The sequence below is a fragment of the Trichomycterus rosablanca genome, chromosome 1 (genome assembly GCF_030014385.1).
Source record: "Trichomycterus rosablanca isolate fTriRos1 chromosome 1, fTriRos1.hap1, whole genome shotgun sequence".
Classification (NCBI taxonomy): domain Eukaryota; kingdom Metazoa; phylum Chordata; class Actinopteri; order Siluriformes; family Trichomycteridae; genus Trichomycterus; species Trichomycterus rosablanca.
Window position 1 is genome coordinate 36,575,086 of NC_085988.1, and position 26,420 is coordinate 36,601,505.

General features: G+C 35.4%; 1 protein-coding gene across 13 annotated transcripts in view; it reads right to left on the reverse strand.

Moving 5' to 3' along the window:
• Positions 1-24,701, reverse strand: part of tjp1b (tight junction protein 1b) — a 167,828-nt gene extending 143,127 nt beyond the window's left edge. For 8 of the 13 annotated variants that reach the window (XM_062992110.1, XM_062992156.1, XM_062992058.1 and 5 more), the window contains exon 1: positions 10,513-10,590. In XM_062992110.1, coding sequence (XP_062848180.1) covers positions 10,513-10,580 — 68 coding nt within the window. In that variant the 5' untranslated portion in view covers positions 10,581-10,590. Of the gene's footprint in view, positions 1-10,512; positions 10,602-24,596 lie in introns of those variants that run through there. The other 5 variants (XM_062992134.1, XM_062992140.1, XM_062992118.1 and 2 more) reach the window with 2 other exon arrangements.
• Between the last annotated feature and the right edge of the window lie 1,719 nt (positions 24,702-26,420).

A 26,420-nucleotide genomic window follows, 5' to 3' on the forward strand; every position in this document is an offset into this window, starting at 1 on the left:
AATATTTTATAGCTTGTTCATTTCAGTCATCAATAATCTGTATTACTCTTGATCTTTATTAGCTTCAAACCATCTCATACACAACATTGTGCATGCATTATTTAAGAACATTTGTAAAATTACATGGTTTCAGTATAGTCCAGCATCATTCATTTGAGCTCAAATACTGTTTCTCCCTATTATATAGATTCCTCAATGAGAAAAAAAATTGATTAAGGATTTGTGGATAGTTTAAAAAGAACACAATAAACATTATTGTGAAAAAATGCAGATTTTTATAAAAATTAAAGCAAATAGAATTATTAATAAAGACTAATTGCATTACATAATAATAACATATTTATTACATAAATCCCAAACATAATTGAAACCACATAGGTCAATCTTAGGATTTTTTTTCTTTTAAACAGGATGAGGGTGTCCTGTAGTACTACCTAACCTGCTAATGAAAGAATATACCATCGTGCTAAAGGATTTGCTCTCAAAACTTCAAAGCAAAGCTTAATATTACAAATATGTTTCAGTTTACTGGCTGGACTTTTTTGTAAAAAGGATATTCTATTTTAAATGGCAGATTAGGTCAAATTTCTAACAACACCAGAACATGAAAAAGAATTGAGGGTGCATAGTAAATGTCCCTGCTAGACTATCATCTACTGTATTAAATAGTAGAAAATAGTGTAAAACAAAAGACAGAATAAGGAAGAAATGAGCACAAAAACCTTGGAATGGAACATGAAGGTCAAGCTAAGGACATTTCGTTTACCTTTATCAGTCAAACAAGCTAAACACATCTAAGGAGGGAAAACTTGGAACATCATTGTACTTCATGTTTGGAATAATTAGAGAATTTAAAAAAGATATTTCATAATACAAATAATTTTGTACAAGATACAAAAATGTAAGATGAAAGGGACTTAAGGGATAAGTAAAATCAGCATGATGATTATTTATAGTGTATATATGTGGATGTACATAATCTGCTATTTGGTGCTTTTTCTATAGAGCATTGTCTCAAAGCAGCTTTAAGATGATCCAAATCCAAAATCCCTAATTAGCAAGTCTAGAGCAACAGTGACAAGGTCCATACTATGGGGAAAGAACAATCGCCACTAAAATAAGCATTTACAACGTGCTTACAAGAAACAATGTGGCACATTGTTGTAGACTTTAGTAGAGAACTATAATACTGGCTATAATAAACCAGACAGACATGACATAGACTATAGCAAAATGTTATTTTTATGAATATTATAGGTGTATTATAATTAATTACAAGGCTGTATGTCTCTTCAAGAAAACTCTACCCGATTCAGTCAGTCAGATTTCTCTTAGTCGCATCTTTTTCCAATAGTAAAACTGTTTATATATTCTGTATACAGAGGGGGTAAGTAGAGCAAAGAAACAACCAAAGCAGCATACACTATCTGGCCAAAAGTGTGTGGGTCTAAACTTCTAAACTGATCATGTACTTTTGAAACCAAAGATTGATAATCCTATATTTTGCTCACTGTTCTGTTGGCTTCTTCTATACTACCACTATACTACACTATACTATTATGTAATGTTATTGCCTGGCAAACAACAGTGATAGCAGATGCCTGATGTAATTACAGTTCAAACAAAAGTCGAGAAGCAGCCAGTGACAAACTGTAATAGATCATGCTGTCCTTCAAGCCTTTCTTATGTACCTTACACTAACACCGGGTATAATTAGTCTGACTAATACAGGGTTCTGCTTAAAGAGCAAGTCAATACTCAATGTTACGCTTCATGTCATTGGTCTTGATTCAGTACAAGGAAGCACGCAGCAGGCCAATCATTACTCTCTCATGCGTGTCCTGCTATCAGCACTATCTCTCCTGGTGTAATCACAAGCATTATCATAACTCTGGCATAGACAGAATGGTACAGCCAAGAGGGTAAAGCTGGTTAGGAGCAGGACATTGTGAAGCAGTGCAGTCATGTGGATTCAGCCCTTACTGGCTGTAGGCTCTGTACAGAAGCAAGGCCAATTAGTATTCTCTTCACCTACAGTTGTTGACTTCAGGTTAATTGCTCAGACTTAATAAAGTAAACAATAGTTCTGAGTGAATACAGTATAGGTAGGTGCAAAAATCTGCTGACAGTTTTTAAAATAAGCTTGCAATTAGGGGTTTGGGTACAGCACTTCATGCTAATGAACTATTACTGACGAAAGGTAGTGCTTAATGAGATATGTTGCATTAGTTGGTTATATATGCAGTATACACATATAAAGCCACTAGCACACACATAGAAGAAGCAGCATGTAGATTCTAAAAAATATGTACACCCCTCAGGGTAGACAACTGACATTAAAGTTCATTATGCCACGTTAAAGCTAATCTCTGGGATAGTTTTTAGGCCTGTAGGGAGGAGGACATCTGCTGCATTATTATGTCTCAGCTTCTCTCTCAAAGTTTCTTTCACACTCCGCAAGCAGTACTGAGGCTTTTAAAATGTCATTTCCACTAAATGCAGTGATCCAGAACAAACCAGACAGAAATGGACAACACTGGCACAGCTGAAGTTAGATTTCACTTCAAACTTATTGACAGTACCTACATACTAATACCATACTAATACTGTATAATGGAGGTCTCATTTGCTTTAAAAGAAGGCTTATTTCTGGCATGGATTTTAAAAGTTCCTAAACATTGCTTCAAGATTTTTGTTTATGTTGATGTAATTTATTCATGAGGATCTGAATGCCACACTCTACTACTTCTCAGATTGGGCCTTAGTGAGATTCAGATCTGGTGACTGGGAGGCCTATAAAGTATGATAAACTTATTGTAATGTTTATGAACCAGTTTGAGATGGCTTGTGTTTTGGAACACATGGTACATTATGATGATTAGAAATTCTGGCCGTTAATTAATACACATGGTCAGCAACAAAACTCAAACAGGCTATAACATTCAAACAACACTTGATTGGAATTAGGGAGCCAAATGTGAGCCAAGAAAACATTCTCCACTATTAAAACACCACCAGACTGACCTGTTGACACTATAATTTTTAAATGCATGGTTTTTATACTAAATTCTAAATACTAAATACTGACCCTAACATCTGTAACCGCAGCACATCCAAATTTATCAGACTAGGCAATATTTTGTTAATCTTTCACTCTTGAGGTTTAGTGAGTCTATAGCCCATAGATTAAATAAATAATAAAATTAAATTAAATAGTTGATTTTTTAATGTGGTCATGTTGTAGCCCATCAGTCTAAAGATTTAAGGTAGTTGAATCCATCTGAGTTTTTTTGCCAACCATGGTTATAAAGGATAGATAGATGAGTTACTGTAGCCTTTCTGTCAGAAGCCTGCCATTTTTCTCTGTCCTCTCATCAACAAAGCGTTTCCCATCACAAAACTATGATTTAGTAGGTGTTTTTGTTTTTCACAGCATTCTGTGTTAGAGACTGCTATACATTGCAGTCCCAGGAGATCAGGAGTTTTGGACATACTCAAACCAAGCCTGTCTGGCACTGGCACAACAACCATGCCACTGTCACATTTACTGAGATCATGTTTTTCCCCATTCTGATGTTTTTATTTCTGTAAATATTAACCGAAGCTTTTGCTGACTTTTATCTGTGTATTATTCTGCACTGATACCACATGACTGGCTGATTAAATAATTACATGAAAAAGCAGGTGTACAGGTGTTGCTAATAAAAAGGCCAGTGAGTATACTGTACACTCCCTTTATACAGCAGTTTTGCTAATCCAGATGTAATCTTATAATACATAACTGAAGAACCATCCTAGACATTTTTACTATATGTAGGTGAATAAAAGCATTTGGGTGCAGGAAAAATTCAACCTCAAATACGTTATGCAAATCCAAAGCTTTTTGAATTTGGAGCATAATGTTCTCATTGATGTGGACTGCGACCAAGCCAAACATTACAGTTATTAAAGGAAGTAAGTATTGTGCTAAAGTCATGCACCACTTTGGGTATATATTTAGTTATGTAGTATTTAAAATGTACAGTTGAAGTCAAAAGTTTACATACACTTGTAATACTTGTGTGTGTGTGTGTGTGCCATGACTGTTGGGATTTTAATTATTTCTGCTACTGTTTTATTTTCATGACTAAATAGCTGGTACACATTTATACAAAGAAATATAAATATGAGTTAGAGGTTTATTGTGAAATTTTTTTGCTGTGTCAAGTTGGGACAGTATGGAAAATGCAAATAAAAAAACCTGCAGTCTTTCTTATCCAGAGCGACTTACAGTAGTCAACATTTCATTTCTCTAGTTTAAGTAGACAACAGTCCAAGAACACAAGTCTGCTAAAACCTGTTAGAACCAAAGTGTTTTTTTAAATGGAAAAGTGTGTTAGTAAGTAAGTACAAATCAGCTTAAGTGCTTAGTAAAAAGGTGGGTTTTTAATCATTTTTTAAAGATCTTACGTTGACTCTTATTTCACTGCAGACAGTATAAACCCAGATAATTCATATTCAATGTGTGCCACTTTCTTATATATGGCAATGATGAAACTAGGTGAAACAGGGGATGGCAGCATCATGCTATGGAGTTTAATTTTATTTTTTAATATACATCTATTCCTCCATTTCAGGCCTGCAACACATCCCAAAAATGTTGGGACGGGGCAATTCAAGGCTAGTGATGAAGTAAAACATTTAAATAATGATATGATTTCAGACAAGTGATGTCAGCAGGTAATTGTAATCATGGTTTGGTACCAAAGAAATATCCATGAAGAGTCTTTGAGGAACAAAGATGGGAAGAGGATCTGACCTGTCCCCAATAGAGAATGTGTGGAGAATTTTGTAATGAAAAATGTGACAATGACAACCCCTTAGGACGTGTTTGCAGGAAGAATAGGAAAATAACACCTAAAACACTTGGTGTCTTGAAAGAAATGCTTTTGATAAACAAGCTTCTGACTTCCTTGAACACTGTACTTGACAGAATTGATAGGGTTTGCTCAAATTTTTTTTTTTTTTTTCTAAGGCATTTTTCTGTTTACATATGTTAATAGAGTTGGGGTCAGGACTGACACTTTTGAGAAAGCCATTGTAAATTATTATATTTCGTCTTAAGCCAATCCAGAACCAGGTCTGACTTTGTTTTTGACTGTGGTTCTACATCTGTTCTTAAAGGTTTTCTTAAGCAACAAATGACCACAAATGTCTTTGGGACCTAACCTAGAGCAAACCCACAGTAAACTACAAGACAAAAGAACAGTTGCAGATATCACTGAAATCCCAAAATGTCAATTACATCCCAAACAAATTTATGTAAACATTTAACTGTATAATGTTGGCACAAAGCCAGGAAATAACCAGCATTGTCCAACCAACAAGGTACCCCTTGTTTTTAAATTTGATTTATTCTTTTGTAATCCCTCTACATTTTTACTCCCTGCCTCCAAACATCCTTGCATCTCCTTCTCCTTCATCAGGACACTCCTTTTGTAAGCATATCCTTTACCTTTTTTCCAGGAGATGTTCCTAGGTCCTCTGGTAGAAAGTGGACAGATATAAAACCCCAGGCAGTCTCACCTAGGAACAAACCGAATGTAGAAACTCTCTAAGAGGAAAAACGAAGAGCTCTCTGGTGGAGATTTAAAACAACATAACTGACCTATGTTCACATTTCTTTATGAACTGCTAATATGAAATTGCACAATAATGTCATAAATGATTATTTAAACTGGCAAAAAGGTAAACATCCTGAATTATCTGTTAACAATCCCACTTTAACCCAGTTTTATTTGGACAGTCTCTTTGTTTTGTTTAATGTGTTACTACTGTCCACACCAGAGGGGAAACCATCAGGGCCTACAAATAATATAATAAATATATAAATACAATAAGTGATTGGTTTTACTTTTACATCTATTTTATTATTTTTTACTACTCATAGTGTGACAACACACATTTAAACAAATACAACTGTAAGCAAATAAATCCTTCATAACTGCCTTTTCAACTTGTGTTGAAATGTGAAAGGTTAGATTAAAGAGGCATGCCTTTTGATGGTGGTAGAAAAAAACGTCAGACCATCTATAAATGATTAAAAGGCTAGATAGTAGTGTTTCCATGAGAGACCAAATTCAAATTGACCAATTACATTTTCCCTCTAAATAGGCGGGCTATGTTATTGCAGACATTTTTGACAATATTTATTGTACATATAGTGATGGTGGTTGGGAGGGTAGCACTGTTGCCTCACAGCAAGATGGTCCTGGGTCCTTTCTGTGTGGAGTTTGCATGTTCTCCCCGTGTCTGCGTGGGTTTCCTCCGGAAGCTCCGGTTTCCTCCCACAGTCCAAAGACATGCAAGTAAAACTGTATATACTAAATTGTCTTGAACAGATGAATTAAGTGTAACCTGTAATTAACTGTCCTATTATCTATGAAACCAAATTGTAAAACATGACGTTAAAATCCTAATAAACAAACAATAAAAAATGAATAAATATAAGGTGAGCAAGACCTATTACTTTAACCATCCATTTATTTAGGAGTTTCTGTTTATTTACGAAAACAGGATAAAATAATGTGCGCATGAGGAAGATAGCAAGAGGAAGATAGCAGTTTACCTGATGTTAAAATGAGGGACATTGAGGATAAAGTTATACATTTATATCGGTTTCACAAATAAAGAAATACTCAATCTGCTGGCACAGCAGCATCAGTTTGTTAGCAAGAATGCTGAAACGGCTCTGCAAGAAGCGGGGGTGATGCAGAGGGCCAAGATTTAAGAATTACGGTTCTCTACTGCTCCATATAGTGGCGAGTTAGTAAAACTCACGTTAAACAGAAGCGCCACAGCAAGTTCATGTATCGCAGTCCATGAATAATTAACAAACATGCAGTAGCAGCATCTGCACATGTTGTTGGTGGATTTTCTCTGCAGGTTTAAAAGCTTCATCATCAGTTTAGATTGCGATTTAGCTCAAAAGGTTGTGGTTCAATGTTAAAATTGAAAGGCATTTGGTCAGAAATTGGAATTCCTTTTGAACCATCTGTTCTTACAGCTCTTTTTGGAATTCCTTCTCCCAATTTACAGTTATCTAAACGTGAGGCCGATTTGATTGTCTTTACAAGGCTAGGCAACTGATCCTGTTGTGGTGGAAGCGGCCTAGCTCACCCCTGTTTTCTTTGTGGATTAGGGAGATTTTTCATTTTGTTAAATTGGAAAAAATCCATAGCACAAATTTAGGAACACTTGGGAGCCCTTTCATAGATATGTGGAGCACCTGTAGTCCATTAGTTACCCAAAGTGACTTCCTAATCCTTTTGGGTAGCCTCTACCTGCATTAGATTGATTCTAGATGCAGTCATTTACTTTTTACCGTTTGTTAATTATCAGTGTCATCGTTTGGGGTAAAATACAGGTGTGGCATTAATATGAAACAGGCCAGAATTTTTTTGTTTTTTTTGTTCTCTGTATATCTAGTAATCTTGCATTTAATTGTTGAATTCTCAGGAAAACGTAGCCACATTGCATACTTATATTTACGCTTAAATGTTCTTGTCTTATTGTACAACACATTTTTAATTGCTGTAATATGTAAACTGAATCATTCTTTTTGTATTGTCTGAAAAAGCTAATAAATAAAACTGAGAAAAAAAAATAGTATTGGGCTGTGTGACCTCTCCATAAAATCGTATCATGTTCTGCCTACTCACTCATTCATCTCAAACAAAATGCACACAATGATATGTCTGTTTTTAGTGGTTTTGGTTTTAAAACACCTAGATCATTCACTGAACTACCTGTACCAGTATCTCAATTTATTGGTATTGAATTGTTATTTCAAAGTAACCCTTTCCAAAACATTATGAAGATTAAAATGTAAGGATATTTGCTATTGGGTTAAACACCTCAGAAATGTTTTATTTTTTGTTATATTTTACTATTAAGTCAGTTCTTTTAAGCAAGTCTTATAATGCATAACAGATTATAATTTGCCTTAAGGCTATTTTCTCTTATTTTTGAGTCCTTGTACTCATCCAATGCAAAGACAAAAGACATTTTATGATCATTATAATGTTTTAGCTTTTAGTTTTTAGAAAACAATACAATTACGTTGCTTAATATTAACAGCCTGATAAAGAAAAAACTATGCCGATCAGATATCTAAATATTTAGGATATATAACAACACAGATAACATCAAGGTTTAAAGGACAACACATTGTTCAATGCAGTCTTGTATATTTAAGTAAAATGATCACAAAATAAGAATGCTAAGAATCTCACGAACTTATTTATTTATTATGGTTTTAAGCTAAAGGGTACTTTAATTTAGTGTGTGTTTGTGTGTCAGTGTGTGTGTGTGAGTAATTTTTAGTAATTTCCTATAAACATATGTCATCTGAATCTACCAGTGATGAAAATTAACTACCCCAAAGTGTAATCCCGTTACAGACCCAATCCTCTAGGACAGAAAGTTCATAACCTCTTACATTGAACAATCCTAATGAAAATCAAGCAAATTAATCATCAAGACAAATGCCATGAGACAGAGATGGAGACAGCAATGAATAGCACAAATGACACAAAGAGGAGTAAAGGGTTTTATGAATATCACAAAGGTTAAAAACACATAAATGCAAATCAGTAGTTAGTGTTGTGATATTAAAACACAAAGGTGACACATAAAGCAGGTGGAATGGCTTGCATTTTTATTTGAAACATTGGAAAAATTCACAGCAATAAAAAATGAATGACATTTGTAACAGGAGAATGATTTATGAGTAAAATACAAGGCAGTGAGCATGCTTATCAGTAAGAAACAAAGCAGCATGACATCATATGCAATAATCTAACATGTATGATTCATTTATGCTGCATCAATACCTGCACTCAAGCTACATACACTTTATATTAATACAAAGGAAAATCCAATTCACTCTGCAGTTTCCGATTAAGACAAGCTGGATTTTAAGATATTAAAATTGTGCGTGGGTTGTTTTAAAAGAATATGACAACCAACAAGGTAAAATTGTGTAAAAAGACATTATCTTAAGAGTCTAACCCCTGATTGTAGCATTCACATTTTACAAATAGAAAAATACCAGAATTTGTCACTTTTGTTTTGGAGCATTAACATCATTTATCCAGGTTACATTATATAAAAATAGAGCTTTATGGTTGTGTTATAAATAGATAGCCTACTACCACTTTAGTTGAAGCTAAGAAATCAACAGAACTGATAAAGCGGGGATCTAAGCTTGATATTCGGATCAAGTACCTACACCAATCGGACAAATAAGAAAATTCAAATTTAAAATAGAGTGAGATGTAAACAAACATGTCGTTCTAGTAGTTAAGATTTATTAAGACATATGCATTAATTAATTATTTTATTTTGCCATACAGTGTAGATATCTACAGTGATCATATTCTGATCAGTTATGTTAGTCAAGATTTTTAACCATTGTAACTAGTTATTTTTGACTAAAGCTCTTGGTAAAGGTACCAAATACCAAAGATAAATAATTAACGCTTTCAATACCACATTACATTTACTATTAATTATATTTTAGTGTACTTTTAATATTATTATTTATTTGATTATTTTTTGGTATTATTTATAAAACAGTACATGTAAGTCATGTATTTTATAATTTGCACCTACTGCTTTTTGTAAGTTTTAATAATTTAATTGCTGGAAGAATTTGGAAGAATGACTCTAGTCTTAAATAAATGTAAGATTGTTATGTTTATTGGTAATGAAAAGGTTCATTGTCAAAACACTGACAATATCATACTAACAATTTACCAGCAACTGTAACATTACTGTGAAACTAACAAGTGTAATTTTTGTATATTGTCTTTTATTACCATGTTTTTACCATAATTGTGTATGTTATTTTACACTATGTCAAAAATGTTAGTTTTAATTATAAGGTTGGCATCTCTTTGTAAGGACACAAATCATCTGGTTTTAACTGAATTTAGGTCTTACATTGACGCTATATTGTCAATTAAAAAGGTTAATCGTCAAAGAAACGTTATGTTTTGGTAGAATTTATTAGCAAACATACTAAACTGCCAACAGTAGTATTATTGTGTATTTATTTATGTATTTATTTATACAGTATGTGTAAGGACACTGTAATTTATGTTACAGTAGAACAGTTGGTAATGGCCATCTTTATGTGAAGGATACAGTGCTGTATTGGCTGTATTAAACAGATTATATAGTGTAATATCTTATTATAGATTAACACACCAACCCGACCCCCCTCCACACACACACACACGCACGCGCACGCACGATTCGTAACTGTACCTTTCAGCTCAGCTGTTCTGATCATAATCCAGTATAATGATCCTGTATTTCTAAAGGCGAATGCTCATTTCTCTTGAGTAAGCTGCTGTCCGGTGCTGATGAAATGGTGTACATTACAGACTAAACCCCCGATCCCCCCTTTCCTCTTTTTATCATCCTATTGGGCACATGGGCACCAGTGATCACTGAGCTCATACTCACCACATATGCTTTCTCGGAGGCAGACTACGGTCTCGGTTGTAGGCTGTCACACCTAAGGCCAGCTGCATAACAGTAATGTATTTCTGATAGTTCACCATGGTATTGCTCGCCGCTTTGCTTCAATAAAGAAAAAAAAAAGAAAAGAAAAACTAAAAATCCGAAGCAAAACAAAAGCACAGGTACCGCTAGATCTGCGCTCTCCTTCCTTCCTATAGTCGGGCGTCCGCTCCTGGCGCGTCTTTCTCCTTCAGCAACAGCACCATCGTCTTCATCATCACAGCGCCATTGCAAAGAGCACGAACTGCGAACTGACAGGGCAAACAGTCCCCGAGGAGCAGAAGAGCGACACGAGCCATCAGACACACTCTCCAGCAATTCTGCCCTCACCTCCTGTCTGCTATACACACACACCGCTCACAGCGCTCACACCGCCAATGCGCCTGACTTCAGCCCGGAAATGCACACGGTCTTTCCCCCTCCCGCTCCTCATCCTCGCTCGCTCGCTCACACACACACGCGCGCGCACGCCTGCTTTTCTCCGCAGCGGCCAAGCGTCCTCGCGCGCGCCAGCCACGCACCAGTGAGCGTGTACCTAGGTGTGCGCGCGCCTACGTGTGTGAGGAGAGAGTATGGCGAGGGAAGAGGAGAAAACACACTGATTAAATGGGTTGTTTCGATTATATTCGAGGACAGTAAAACGCTCACTAACAGTGCGGTTCTGCATTGAGTAGATTAACTGTTTACAGCCATTTCTGTTTCACAGCAAATACACAACGTCGTGTTACAGCTGTGAATTGGTTAGCACCATAAATACATAACATCAGCTCATGTACAGAGTCGTATACATGTGATAGTCAGGTTATATTCGTCCTTAATCTGTTGTGGAGAAAAGTTGCAGTTCTGTATCCTGAGAATTGGTGCCAAAATAGCCTCATTCATTCATTCATTCTAAGAAATTACACTATGGGTCTGTTTGAAACCCTAGTGAGCTACCTTGCTGCCTACTGCCTACATGGGCAGCTGCCTAAGTAGAGAGGATTCTAATAAGTAATCGATTTATAAGTCAGGTTATTCGGATGCACTACTTAGTACTTGATTACATCAGTTTTCGCTTACTAAGCTAACACAGTTAGCCTTGTGCCATTCAAACCAATGGGATGAGGTGGCACAACACGCTAGCATGTCAACTAACGTCTCCCTCCATGTACCGAATACGGTTAAAAAGTCACTGACAAGCCAGAATTTGCAAATAAATGACACTTTACACGTTTGTACAAATAAAAAATCAATGATAATTTATTTACATTTGAAAAGAACTCTGTTTGTTGCTCCGCATTCGTCCGCCATATTTGTAATTTTTTGTGAGAAAAGTTGTGCCGCACTGAATGCTGGGATTGCCTTCACCGCTAAGGAAGCATTGGATGCTCCCTCATTATTCAGTCAAAATACTGTTCAAATTTAAGGTACCTTACTAGGCAGCATTTTAAGGCATCTAAGAATTCGAACAGCCTTCTTCTCGAGAGCATGCATGGGATGACGTAAAATGCGTCTATGTAGAGAGCTCACTAGGTTTTCGAACACACCCTATGAAACAAATGCCATGGGACAGAGATGGAGAGAGCAATGAATGGCACAAATGACACAAAGTGGTGTAAAGGGTTTTAAGAATATCACAAAGGTTAAAAACACATAAATGCAAATCAGAAATTATAAACATGTGATAGTCAGGTTATATTCATCATAAATATGTTGTTGACAAAAGTTGCAGTTCTGTATCCTATATATAAACTGGTGCCAAAATAGCTAAGAAATTTATTCATTTATTCATTCATTCATTCATTTATTCATTCATTCATTCAAAGCAATTACACTATGACACTCCTTCCTTCTGCTGCTTTATCTTAGTGTAGACTTGTCTTTCTGGAACATATTGGAGAGTTTGTTTTGAATTAGCATGAGAAAAATTCTAATTTTGTCAGTTAATAATAACATCTTGGCTGCTGTTCTTTAGATTTCTTGTGACATGTTTGAAGGTTTTCTGATTAAACAGAAAATAAAGTAGGATAAATGATATATACACAATGTTACCCCTAAAACAATTTTGAGGAACTTGAAGGCAATCTACAATGTTTTAAAATGTAGGCACTTTTGAGTTTATGTTTCAGTTACCAGTTTATGTAAGTTACCACTTGAGCTTAGTCATTTTTTTTTAAACTTTCATCAATGCTTTGTGGGCATTCACATTTATTTATCTTACCAACGAAATGTAGTATGGCCATGTAAACACAACTCTGTAATTTAAATCTGTAATTTAGTACTGGAACAACTTGTTCGTTTCGATTGTTCCCCCTTTCAAATGCTTAATTTTCCTGCTTTTGACTATAAACACTTTAAAGTTAAAAACTTTAGACTGAACTTTGGTTTTGGAAAAAGCAGCAGTATAAAGAATTTTGTATGACTTGTGAAAATATCATAAATGTTTTTTGGTACAATTTAAATATTTGTTGTTTGTATTTGCATCAAATGTCGGAGCCTGACCTCACAATTGGTCTTTTGACTGAGTGGGCACAAATGCTCATTGTTTTTGAATCAGACAATCAACAAGGTAATGGTCAGGTGTCTATAAACATTTGGATAAATCATGTGGGTATTGATGTAGATGCATATTTTAATGTGATTTTCCTACAAAAATGTTTGTATGCAGTAAACGTTTTAACATATTTTAAAACCCAGTTACTTAAGATTTGAACATAATAATTACACAGTCATGACCCAACTGTAAACAACCACAATCACTGACAGTTTTAAATAGCAGTTCAATTCCTATTATGCCACAGACAATATCAGTCCCAAAACAGCATGCTTAGCATTACAGTGCCTATAGAAAAGCTTTATTCCCCTTTAAAATAGCAACTTTTTTGTCTTACAGCCTAAAATTAAAAATTGTCTCCAGCTTTATTTTCACTTTTTCCCTTAAAACATTCAAATAATGAGCAAATTAACAAAAGGAGAGAAACTAGAAACAGGGTTGAAAATTGGATTAGTCCCCTAATTTAGTGCATTTTAGAATGACAGTTTGCTGTAATCACAGCTGTGAGTCTGTTTGGAGCTGTTCCTACCAGCTTGGCACTCCTAGATTGAGAAATACTTGCCCTTTCGTCCCTGCAAAACTGTTCGAGCTTAGTCAAATGTTGTGGTGATTAGTAAGCACTGCTCTTTTCTGTTCACAAATTTTCAGGTTTAGGTCAGAGCTCTGACTTGGCCACTGAAGGACATTCACCTTGCTATGCTTAAGCCAATGCTTTTTTTGGCAGTGTGTTTAGGGTCTTTGTCATGCTGGACATGGAACCTCCTGCCCATCTTCAGCTGTCTAGTAAAGGGTCACATGTTTTCTTGAATGAATGGGAAGTACTTGGCAGCATCAATTTTTCCTTCAGTGCTGACCAACTGCCCAGTGTTTGGTGAAGGGATACAGTCCAATAACAATGTTATGGAGATAGCAATGTTGCCACTTTTTGCCAACTTTTTGCCAGATGGTATTAGTGTTATAGTGTATATAGTATATAGTATATAGTATATAGTGTTTTAGTATGGCACTTAATCAGGATCTGAACACTGACATATGGACCAATGTTGTGTAAAGCAAGTGAGATTGTTGTCACATGCACAGACCAACAAATCTCATCCATACATACGTTTAAGTCTGTATGGTGAAGGTGTTGGTATGGTGAAGGTGTTGGTGGTGCAATAAACTTTCCACTTCTTGATAATGCTCTGAATGGTACTCAGAGGGATAATTAAAGCTGCCTTTCTACAAGTTTATTACAGATCCATTTTAAAAGCACCTTTCCATCCACTGTGGATTTTTGTTACCATGGATTACTAGTAGTGAAATCCTGAGAGAACAGCTGGTTTTATTGATTGTGCCATGTTTTAATGTAAAAGATTTTTTAGGATGCAGTATAGATTGTTGTGTATTTGTTTTGTTTTCTTATTGTTCTATATGTTTGTTTTTATTTGTTGCACCATGTTTAAAAAAATAATGTCCGAATATTGTTTTTGAAACGAGCATTCCACCCTTGTTTTTGGTATAACAAACTTGGTGTAAACTTTGGTATATCTTTCTTTTTAAAAAAGCCTAAATACCAATGGTATTGTATATATGTTCTATTTGTGTACTTATCAAGTTAACATTCGTTAATCTTTAAAATGTCAACTATTTTGAAGATTCCTGATTAATTCCATGCATTTTTTATGAGAATTTGAGAGGTTTGAGAGTAAGACTGTAGAGAAAAACCTGGTTGCTGTAGCAGATGCTTTATTTTGACTACTTAAAATATGAAATAAACAATGGACTTGCTGGAGGAGAAGAAGGTTCTTTAAGCCAATTCTTAAATCAAATCAATTAACTAATTAATGTCTGATATCTTTCTGATGACTTACTATTAGGTAAAACATAATAAAACAGTGCTACCAGAAAGCAAACCAACAACTCGGTTACTTTTTAGAGAACTGTTTTGAATAAAAATCATGTAGACCTAACGTTTATATTATTAGATTACTTAAGTGAATCTAACATTGTGATTGAATTACTATGCAGTATATTTTGCAGTATTCTGATTATTTTGTCCATGCAAACACAATCATTGCAAAACGTCTGTGAGACACTGCTGGGCCACTGAAGCCCAGGTTTGGTAATACATCATGGAATTGTGGGACTGTGTGTTTATAAGAAGACTAGGTCACTGGTTGTCCTACTGCAGTCTGAAGCTCTAATGCCTCTCATTCATGAACACTTTGTACTGCAATGCTGCAACTGCATCTGACTTTAATCACCAGAGACGTACATGGACACACACACACACATATTGCGCACACTATTACACACACGTTTACTGTACATACAAACCCATGAAGATAGAAATACAGAGAAGAAAACAGTACCCACATCAGAAAAACATACATACATTCCTCTCCAGCAGGGGAACCTGCTGTGAACAGTAAATGCTGTAAAGTATTTGATGTTAAGTTTATATTGCAGGTAGGTGTCACAGAGTATATATAAAACATGCTCTTTTACTGTCCTATTTTTTTTTTCCTTTCTTGTCTAACTACGTATGTTTGTTATGTGTGTTGTGTTTCATGGTTATGCTTTATTACGCTTTGCATCTTTTAATTATTGTGCCATGTAACACCAGCAAAAATTGCTACCCATCTAATGGACTAAACAGAAGATGTAGCAAAGATTAAGTAAGCAAAATAAACACAATTAATATGCGATTTTGGTTGTTTCTAATTGTGCAAAGGGTATGACAGTGGAGATAGGATTCATGTAAGGGTACCATGAGGTAAACCATGATTTCTGTTTAGTTAAGTGTATAATGTTTGCTGTGTCATTTTCATTGTCATAGTTAATTTTTTAAAAACTTTTTTCTTTGTCTTTTCTTATATAATAATAATAATAATAATAATAATAATAATAAAACACCTTTTTTGTAGGTGCACTTGTGCTCCTATTCTCACTTGGTAGCTCTGTAGCCACCTATGTTTTTATCCTACCTTCCCCAATGTCATGTGGAATTCATTTGCAGTGTGTTAAATAGGACAAGTGCAAGATGCCCTATTTCCTCTGACCATCTCCATTTCCTGATTTTCTAAGTGGGATGAAACAGGAATAAAAAATCGTTTGTAGGACTCCCAGAAAATTCCCAGAGGTGAAAACTGGACCTGAGCCTTAAGAAGCCTTTCCAGATGGAACAGTGTGATTTATAGCTTTTTGCGCCAAACAAAGGAGGTGCCTGGAAGGTCCTCTACACATGAGTACACTGCACCAGCAGGGAACACACTCAGGCCAGGCCACATGCTAAACACACACACACACACACACACACACACACACACCAAGTCACACTTCACTGCTGTCGCAGTGTTCTCTCTCTCTCTTTCCTCCCTTTTACATCCCTCCCTGCTTCTTCCTCCATTTTTGAACCTGACAGACCAGGGTTTCAGCCTAGTTATTTTTAACCAATCAGGAACCAAACTTCATGTGACTCTGTCTCTAGGAGTAGCTAAAAGGGGTTATATTCAAACTATAAGCAGACATCAGCTGTGCAGAAGCAGAAATAAATTGATAATTCAGCACATTTTAACCTCAACTTCATATATTTACAAAACCAATAATTTTCACATGTTTTCTTTTGTCAAGAAGTAGATATAAATTATTTATAATTCAAGCCATTTGGCATAAGTGTTGAAACAGACACAAATTATTGGTTACATATTAAAAATTATGTTTGTAATTCATAACCAGTAGTTCTATTTTTGTAAGGACAAACTATACTGATGTAGGGCTATATACTGTGTCTGCAGCTTTGTTAAAATGTCACTAGTTGCTTAGAGAAAGTAACTAGTACGCAGACATGCAATATGTAACGCAATATGTAATGAAGAATCTCAAAGTCAAACATAAAAATATTAACACTGGCCCTAAAACACTGTCATAGTGGCCTCTTCTAACATACTACCAAAGTTATTCAACAAAAATAAGGACAATACTTCAGTCTTAGAATTGTATCCAGCAAACAGCGCAGAGTTATGCTATAAACAAAATAGCTAATTTCTTTTATCCAAAATACAAATTCTCTTTACATAAAATTGCTTTATCACACAACATCTGGGTACAATTCACTGTTCCCATTGTTTCATTTTCATTGTAACATTACAAGGCTGTAATTATATCAATATTGAAAATTTTTTGTTTAAAATATTTTGCATGGAAAATGGAAATAAAAAATGCAGTGTTTCTTACATTCACTTTGACTTTTATTTCATGCAGACAGTATGAACCCAAGATATGTCATGTTTTGAAATAATACAACCCTTCCTACATTTCAGTCCTGCAAAAAAACTCCAGGCAAAATTGGGATGGAGCCGTCAATAAGTGGTTGTAATCCTGATTTGGAACAAGAGCAGTATCTATGAAAGGCTGAGTCTATGAGGAGCAAAGATAGACAAAGGATCTCCAGTTTGTCAACAAATGTGTAAGAGAATTATTGAAAACAATGTTCTTTAAAGAAATATTGAAAAGGATTTGCATATTTCTTCCTCTATAGTGCATAATATAGAATATGGAATACTGTGCAAAGGCACAAGCTGAAGCTGAACACCTGTGATCTTCAATCTTTCAGACAACACTGCATCATTCATTATTAGCTGATATAACCACATGGGCAAGGGATTACGTCAGCAAACCTTTGTCAAGCACTACAATATGGAATTACATTCACAAATGCCATTTGAAATGTTACTGTGCAAAAACATGTATGTTATGTTAAACATGTACAGAAGTGTCGTTGAGTTCTCTGGGCTCTAAGCATCTGGGATGGACCATCACAAATCAGAAACATGTATTATGGTCAGACAAATCAGTATTTCAAATCTTCTTTGGAAGAAATAGATACTGTGTGCTCCAGACCAAAGAAAAAAAGGACTATCCAGACTGTTATCAGCAACAAGTCCAAAAGCCAGGGTCTGTGATGGTATAAGGTTGTGTCAGTGTCTTTGGCAAAGGTAACTTACACTTCTGTGATGGCAGCATTAATGCAGAAAAGCACATTGAGATCTTAGAGCAACATATGCTGCCTTCAAGACGACATATTTTCCAGGGATGTACATGCATGTTTCAACCAGACAAAGCAAAACCACATGCTGCACACATTACAAAGGCATGGCTGCGGAAGAAAAAGGGTACGGGTACTGGACTGGCCTGCCTGCAGTCCTGACCTGTCCCCAGCAGAGAATGTGTGGAGAATTTAACACAAATGGGACACGATAACACCTGAAACTCTTTTTTCTTTGTATCCTTGGTGCCAAAATGTGTTTTGAGAAGGTATAGTAACATTGCAAAGTGGTAAATGCTTTGCCGTCCCAACCTTTAAAAAAAAAAAAAAAATTAAATACTTGGAAAAGCATGAAAATGAAATGAAACATATCACAGAACAAATAAGATATAGTTAGATCAAAGTTTTCTTTCTGTCTTTGTAAAATTGTAGTCAAATATTAGCCATGAAAATGCATACAATTTTAAATAGTTACATTCAATAAACAGCGAACAGAATTTTAAATGCATACAATTCTCAATAATCTATTGCTGCCTCATACCTTCACAGAGTAGAATGGACCTACAAGGTAGGCAGAAATAATCTAACAGCATATCTAATTTACTGCACATAGTCAAAATTGGAAATCATTGAAGTGGTTAGAGATGGTAGTGAGCTAAGTATATGGCCAGCCAAACCCTGCCCTTGTAAGGAGATAGCACAGGCTGAGCTCAGGCCCCAGGCTATGATTTAGAACATTGTATTTGGTTTATGTCAGCAAGAAAGTGAACACCACCAGACATATACAGAAAAGAGTGAAAATGCAACCAATAAATATTGTAACCTTTCCTGCAACAGCGGACCTGCCATAGAAATCAATTTCCCTCCTTAGCAAGAAGGGAAACTGTGCATGTGTGTGTCTGTGTGTGTGTATTTGGAATTTGGCACTTGTAGATTGTTTAAAATTATGGTACTCTGTCGAAAAGGCTGAGAGGTAGACAGTGGAAACCATTACCTGCCTTTAAGTTACACAAACATTTACATGTGTTTATACTGTAACTATGAGCTGATGTGTAAACAGCAGACAACCCCAAATCAAAAAAGTTGGGACAGTAAAAAAAAGACAAATAAAAACAGTGGTTGCAGCCAAGTATATTCATTTATAAACATACATTTAATAATGAAAGCAAGTAAAATTAGTATAAGATCTAACATGATACACATATGTTTTCAATATTTGAGTTATTATTTTACATATATTTTTTCTATATTTATTTTTATTTATATATTTATTCTATACACACTTTGGTTATATTTATGACAGGACAGGTAATCACTGGTTACACAAGATTTATCAGTTCACAAGTTTAATGTTAAACACAGTCATGGACAATTTTGTTTCTCCAATTCACCTCACTTGCATGTCTTTGGACTGTGAAAGCAATCTGGAGCTCCCGGAGGAAACCCATGCAAACTCCACACAGAAAGGACCAGGACCGCTCCACCTGGGAAACAAACCCAGGACCTTCTTGCTGTGAGGCGACAGTGCTACCCACTAAGCCACCCCGCTGTAGGAGGTAACAAACAAACAGATTGTTTGACAGGACACATGAGTAGAGAACTATATTTAAAATTTACTTGAGAAACACAGATATACAGTAGTACAAGGCAGGCACAAAAAATGAATGAGATGAACACAATAAACACTGCAAACACAAGAGGGAGCTACACTGTCAACATGGATGACTAGGCTAAAGGCTAATACTAAGCTAACAGCTATGCTAACACTAAATGCTAAGTAAGACTTGGGGGTGTTCCAAATCAATCCCTAAAATAACATGAACCCTGAACTTTACTAAACAAGGAATGCTAAATTCTAATCCTAAGCTAAATGCTAACAAGAACACAAGGGGCAAAACACCATGGGAAGCACCACTAATATGGCAAGGACAAGAAAGAGACTATAACTAAGATACTAAGGTCAGGCTTGTTCAAAAAGCAAGAATAACTAGGTCAGGCTGTATCAAGGCACATGGACTAAGGTTTACTATAGCAAATAACATAGATCTCAAGGTCACGCTACAAACATGCACAAGCTACAACAAGGAGGGTTTCAAGCTAATCTGTGTTATCCTGCTTACACCTAATTTTACTCAAACCACACTTCATCTGAGCAGGGGTGCATTGGTAACTTATACACAAGACAATGAATACATAACAAGGAACAGGTGATCACAGTAAAGGTGAGGGCAAATCAAGAGACATGGGTGGTGACAAGGGAGGTGTGGAACAAACATTAAACAAAAGTCCATGTGCTCTGAGAGCCGGGCAAGGCTGGAGCTGTAACATGCAAAAATTATTTAGACTATACAGGCTTTACATCCAGTAATCAAATGTTCTATAGGTAGTGTCACACATTTTGGACTGTATTAAAAAATCCTCAAGTGCTCTAATAAATCTTTTGAGACATAATATGATATAAATAAGATAAAATGTAATAAATAACACACTGTGTTGTGTCAGCAGCTCAGCAGTTCCTATACAAGTTAAAATTCATGACCCTGTTTATTACAGGACATTACTGAAATAAACGCAAGTACTATGATTAAAACTGCTGGTACTTATGTACTGTAGCACTGCACCCCTCTGTAACTCTTTGTATCCATAAGCATGGTTTTTCTGCTGTCTCTGCTTTTTTTGAATGTCTGCTTCTTTTAGATTGTTCATCTATTTAATTTATCTCTAGGTGTGTGCAAGTGGCTCTGTCCTACAAAAATAACTGTCTTATTGCCTTGTCAGGGACTGTGTCCAGTTGAGTTAGATTTAGTTCAGCTGTAGGTCAGAGTTGACCGGTGTCCTCATGCTGACTTTGCTGTCAGTAAGAAAGAATTAAAGACCTTGTTTAATGGTCTTGAGAGCAAAAGACCTAGATGTCCACTTCACAAAGCTTTATTCATATAACCCTTTCTGTCTTGGCTTTCCTGCTTTTTGCCGTCTTTGCATTTCATATTTCACCCACGCACCAATTTTTCCTTAAGCTCCCCATAAAACCACTAGTTATCAGGCCTATACACCTATTATACACACAGTATATAGCACAGTGCTTTATGTCCTCTAGGGCTCTGTGCATTTTATACTGCACTAACACTAAAGTAGACCCTTACAGTTACACACAGTGTTTACACAAATCTATTATTAGCCTTCACATTATAATAATAACAAAAAAAAAGTTACTGTGTGTAGAAATGACCTTCAAAGATTCTTTTTTTTCAAACTACTGGTATACAGTGAGGTGAGTCAAAATTCAGTTTTCAGTGGATATAAAAAAGTCTTTACAGCCCTGTTAAAATGACAGGTTTTTGTGATTAGACCAAGATCAGACGAAGATAAATCACTTTAGATTTATTTCCACCTTTAATGTGACCTATTAACAATCTCTTATATTTGTGGTAGTGGTTGTGCTAAGAATGAACTAATCACAGTCAAATGTATGTTAAGTAGTAGTAGTAACCCCATTTAAAGTTTAGCTCTTCCAGTAGGATTTTCCTGACATTTATTTAGTTTAATCTTACAGCAAAATACATGGTTCACAAAGAGCTTACAAAGTATCAAAGATAAGAGAAAGACATTAGTGACATTATCAAGAACGGGACATCCCTCCAAAAACTGATGAAAAGACAGGAAGGAAAGTGGTCCAGGAGGCTGCCAAGAGGCCTAAAGCAACATTACTGGAGCTTTACTTTAGTCAAGGTGGAGGAAATTATGAACAGTTCCAAATATCAGTCATATTTGGCAAAAGACATACAGGCCTGTGCTAAAAAGCTGAAGATGAATTTTACCTTTCAGCACGACAATGACCAAAAGTTTTACAATTGCCCATCCAGAGCCCAAACCTGAATCCAACTGAATATCTGTGGGATGACCTGAAGTACAGAAAGTGCCCTGACAATCTGATATGGAACACTTATGTAAGCAAGAGTGGGCAAATTCTGCCAGGACAAGATGTACCATGCTGATAGATTCCTACAAAAAAGACTGAATGTTGTCAAAATCTAAAGGTGACTCAACAAATTATTAGTTTAAGGCTGAGCATATTTATACAACCATATTATTCAAGTTTTTTTATTCCCCCATCTAAACAAATTCAGTTTGTTTTTCAATTTAATTGTACAGATTATAGGTAACATTAAAGGTAAACTTTAATAACTGAAGTTATTCATCTTGTTCTCATTTTACATCACAAAAACTACTATAAAATATGATGGTAGTAGCATTGGGCTTGAATGCTTAAAAAAGATTCTGGACTAAAATCTGCTGCACACTTTAAATGTAGGCAGAACTTTAAATGTAGGTAATTTAGTAAATAAGAATGGACAATTCATCATTTTGTAAATGTGCATAATTAATCATTTAGCAAAAGATAACTGGTTTTAATAACTGCAAGTTTTAATAAAATCATTCCTATTAAAAAGGTCAGAGAATGAATGCTTGTAGTGCACAGTTTTCTAATAACCAGATAATAAAACCTCCAAAGCAAAAGCTGCTACGCTTGACAAATATTCTCACACATTTCTACAAAATGCACACACTATTTAAAAGCAAAAATAGGTGGTGAGGTAAGCAAGCTTGTATTGGTAATGTAAGCAAAAGACAGAGCCAAGGGCATATTTCCAGATGACCTGATAACAGAATGTCTACATGAAACATAGGACTAAAAGTAGAATTTAATTTAATCATAGATGTAATCAGTTAAACAAAGGCCATCTGCAACTCTACAAAGCCACCAGGCTTACTTCATAAAGCAAAATTAGTTTCAAATAAAGCCATCTTGCCACATGCCTCAGTCTAAACCATCTCAATTAAATGAGTAAATTGGTAATGAAAAAAGAAGAAAAGGCATGAGTCTGGTGCTTTTTTAACACTACATGTAAAATACTAATAAAAGCTAATAAATAAAATGCAATGTTTTTATGGGTAGACAAATATTATTGCAGAAAAGTTCAGTGAATGCAACAGCTAATAAAAAGTGGTGTAAACACTCAGGATGGCAGCCTTTCACATTTTGGGAAAATAGGGATAAAGCTTCATTTGCTGATGAAAGAAAAAAGAAAAAACTGCATAAAATGGCATAGCAAATTAGTAATAATAAAAGACAACCAAAGACTGCTGTGACATTAGCAACCATCCTAGCGTCCACTCACAGATGGGTAATAAAGCACTAGTTACATTAGTTTAGATAATGTTTTAAATAAATTATATGTGTAAAGTAGTTTGAACTGTTGGTACTTTTTACATCTGTTTTAAATACATTTTTAAAAACAGTTGAAAGAGGTGTGTTGCCCCTCGCCACTCAGGCAGCAGGTGTAGAGAATGTGGAAGATGAACCCACAATGCAGGATGCAAGGTAGAACAATACTGTGGTTAAAGAGCCACAAACAAACAGGAATCTATAAAATAAAGAGTGGCCAAAATAAAATAAATAAATTAAAAAAAACAAAAGACTAAATAAAATCTGCGACCCAAAGTGGAGAGCCGATAGAACAGATAGATGAGCACAGTAGTGGAGTAGGAGATGTCACAAAAAAACCCTCAGGGTCCCCACTATAAATCAGAAAACCCCGGTGGCCACGTTCTTGCCTCATGGGGACATGGGTGACATTCCCCCAGTGAAAAGGACAACCAGTTATTTATGTAGTTATTTGACTGAATACTTCTAAACCAACTTTTTTTCAGGTTGTTTTGTACTTTGATGAGTGTAATTACTTTTCTAATTATAAAAAACAACAGAATGTGAATGTGATGCCTGCAAAACACTCAAATGGTTGGGAGGTTACATAGGTAACACCATTCTAGAAGGTTCCACAATTAGCAGTTTAACTGCTAAGACTTTGCAAGCAAGGATGGGTTGTGGTTCATCATTTTTGCCAAACTTTGTGATAGAATTGTCAGTCAGTTCAGAGTCAATGTTTCTCAGTGTAAGATTGCAAAGAATTTCAGTCATCTACAGTTCACATTATCATGAAAAGATTCAGGAAACTGGGAAAATCATACGGGCCAAGGGCAGAAACCATGAACGGCACCATCAAGTCCTTATCCAGTATAATTATATACTCTTTCTTTTTCTCCAATTTCCCCCCCAATTTTCTCCCCAAATCTAGTCAATTCCAATTACCCTAATTGTGGTACGCTTTACCTCTACCGATACAACCCTCCACTGCTGACTGAGGAGCTTCGCGACTGACACACTTACCCTCCGACACGTGTGCAGTACCGATTGGCTCTTTTCACCTGCACGAGGCGAGTTCATATGCGGATCAGTCTTGTGCACATATTAATTTTGCGCAGAAACACTGGTGAGTTCTCTGGGCCCTAAATTATCTAAGAGCAGTTTATGCTTTCTTATTAGAGCAGGTTCTCTCAGGTTCTAATTAATTGTATAAAACAATCCTAATAGGGTTTGAAAGAACACAATAAACAATGTCTTACCTGGTATCAAAAACAGGATCATTGTACAAAGGGGGAGAGTATACTGTTTCCTGTTCTTTGCAGAGGACATTTTTCTTGCTATAAGTTGGCAAAGTCTGTCCCTGTGTTTTATTTAGTCTGCCTGCAACATCTGTAATGAATAGATAATTCATAAGAAAATATTTATTCAAGAGCTAGAAATGTGGTTACATAATTAATAAGAAAATAAAAAATATAAAAATATAACATATTTTTTCATATACTCATAAATATGTATTTCAAATGTTATCAAAAATAGTACATAGCTAATGTACAGTTGCAAAAATGATTTAAGTTTTAATATTCCTAAACCCCACTGTGTTTTACTTGAGGTGAGGTTTTAGTGTTGTGATACAGAAATACAGTAAGTTAAACAGTTTCTAGCCTCTTAGCCTTAGTCCTTCGCATTAGCACACTGTTGTTATTAGCAATAGCATTTCTTATCATGTCTGGTGTATGTTTGTATTTCTCACAGTGTTTTATTATATTTATCTGGTAGCGATTCGCATTTGCTTATTGTGTTGTACATACTTTGTGTCTGTTATTGTAATAAATACCTGCACTAGTGTTCTTAACCAGTGCCAAAATGCTCCCCTTAGTTCAGAATGATGTGCCCGATCGTGACAATTAGCATTAGCATTTCTTACCATATAGTGTGTGTGTGTGTGTTTGTGTGATGTTTTTTTTTTTTCATATTTATCTGGGGGCAGTTTACATGTGTTTCTTGTTTTGCACATATTTTGTGTTTCTTATTGTAATAAAAACCTTTATTAAGGTTTTTAACCCGTGCCTCAGTTCTTTTATTATTAATACATCACCTTCCTCATTCTGGATTAGAGAGATTGTCAAATGCCGTACATGTAAATAGATTTGTCTCGTTTGTCAGCTATTAAAAAAATTTATACTGTTAATAAACATTGAGAATATAGTGTAATAATGCAAGTCAATTATCTAATACTGAAATTTGACAAGTTTTCACATTTCCACATGACATAAATAGTATATTTTGTGATGCTTTGTCCTTGGTCAGTTATTAACAGTTTGATGCCATTGTTTCATTTATAAGTTATAAAAGTTATTATTATTCATAGATGTAGTTGTAGTAGTAATTATACTACTACTAGTAGTAATAATAATAACAACAACAATAATAATAATAAGATACTATATTGAAAGAAAAGTCAAAGTCTTCTGTCAACGTTCTTGGTTATGTATGACCAAAAGTACCTTTGGATTTCAGCAGGAAGCATGTAAGCAGGTAAGGAGACACTTCCTCCAGAATAGAGTAGAATAAGTTGAAGGCACTTTTTCAACATCTGATCTAACTGACTTTTTGCCAGTCCGCTGATTCTTTAGCTCACTGCATTCACCACAAAGGCCTCTTTGTTCAACAGGTATGGCAGTTTACATCCAGCTCATTCAGTAACTGCTCTTTCTGCCTCTTCAGTAGCCCAGCAGCCTATCTTCTTTTTTTCTTTTGGATTATCACACTCTTAGCTCCAAACCACTTTTTGCCACTTCTTTCAAGTCTTGGCACTAAAACCTCTTCAACGGGTCTCTCCATAAATTTCTAAATTAAAGAATAGTACATATTTTACAGCTGGAGCTGTAACTTAGTACAACTTATTGTCTTTCCCTGAGAAGCAGAGTTTGTACACATGTACACAATGTCTGGAAAAGTAGGACAATCTGGATAATGCCATGACATAAGCCTGATGCTTACCAAGTGTAAGAGGATTAGCTTTAAGATAAACATTGTCTCATCCTTGCTTGGGCCAATTTTGAAACTGAGAGACCAACTTTTCA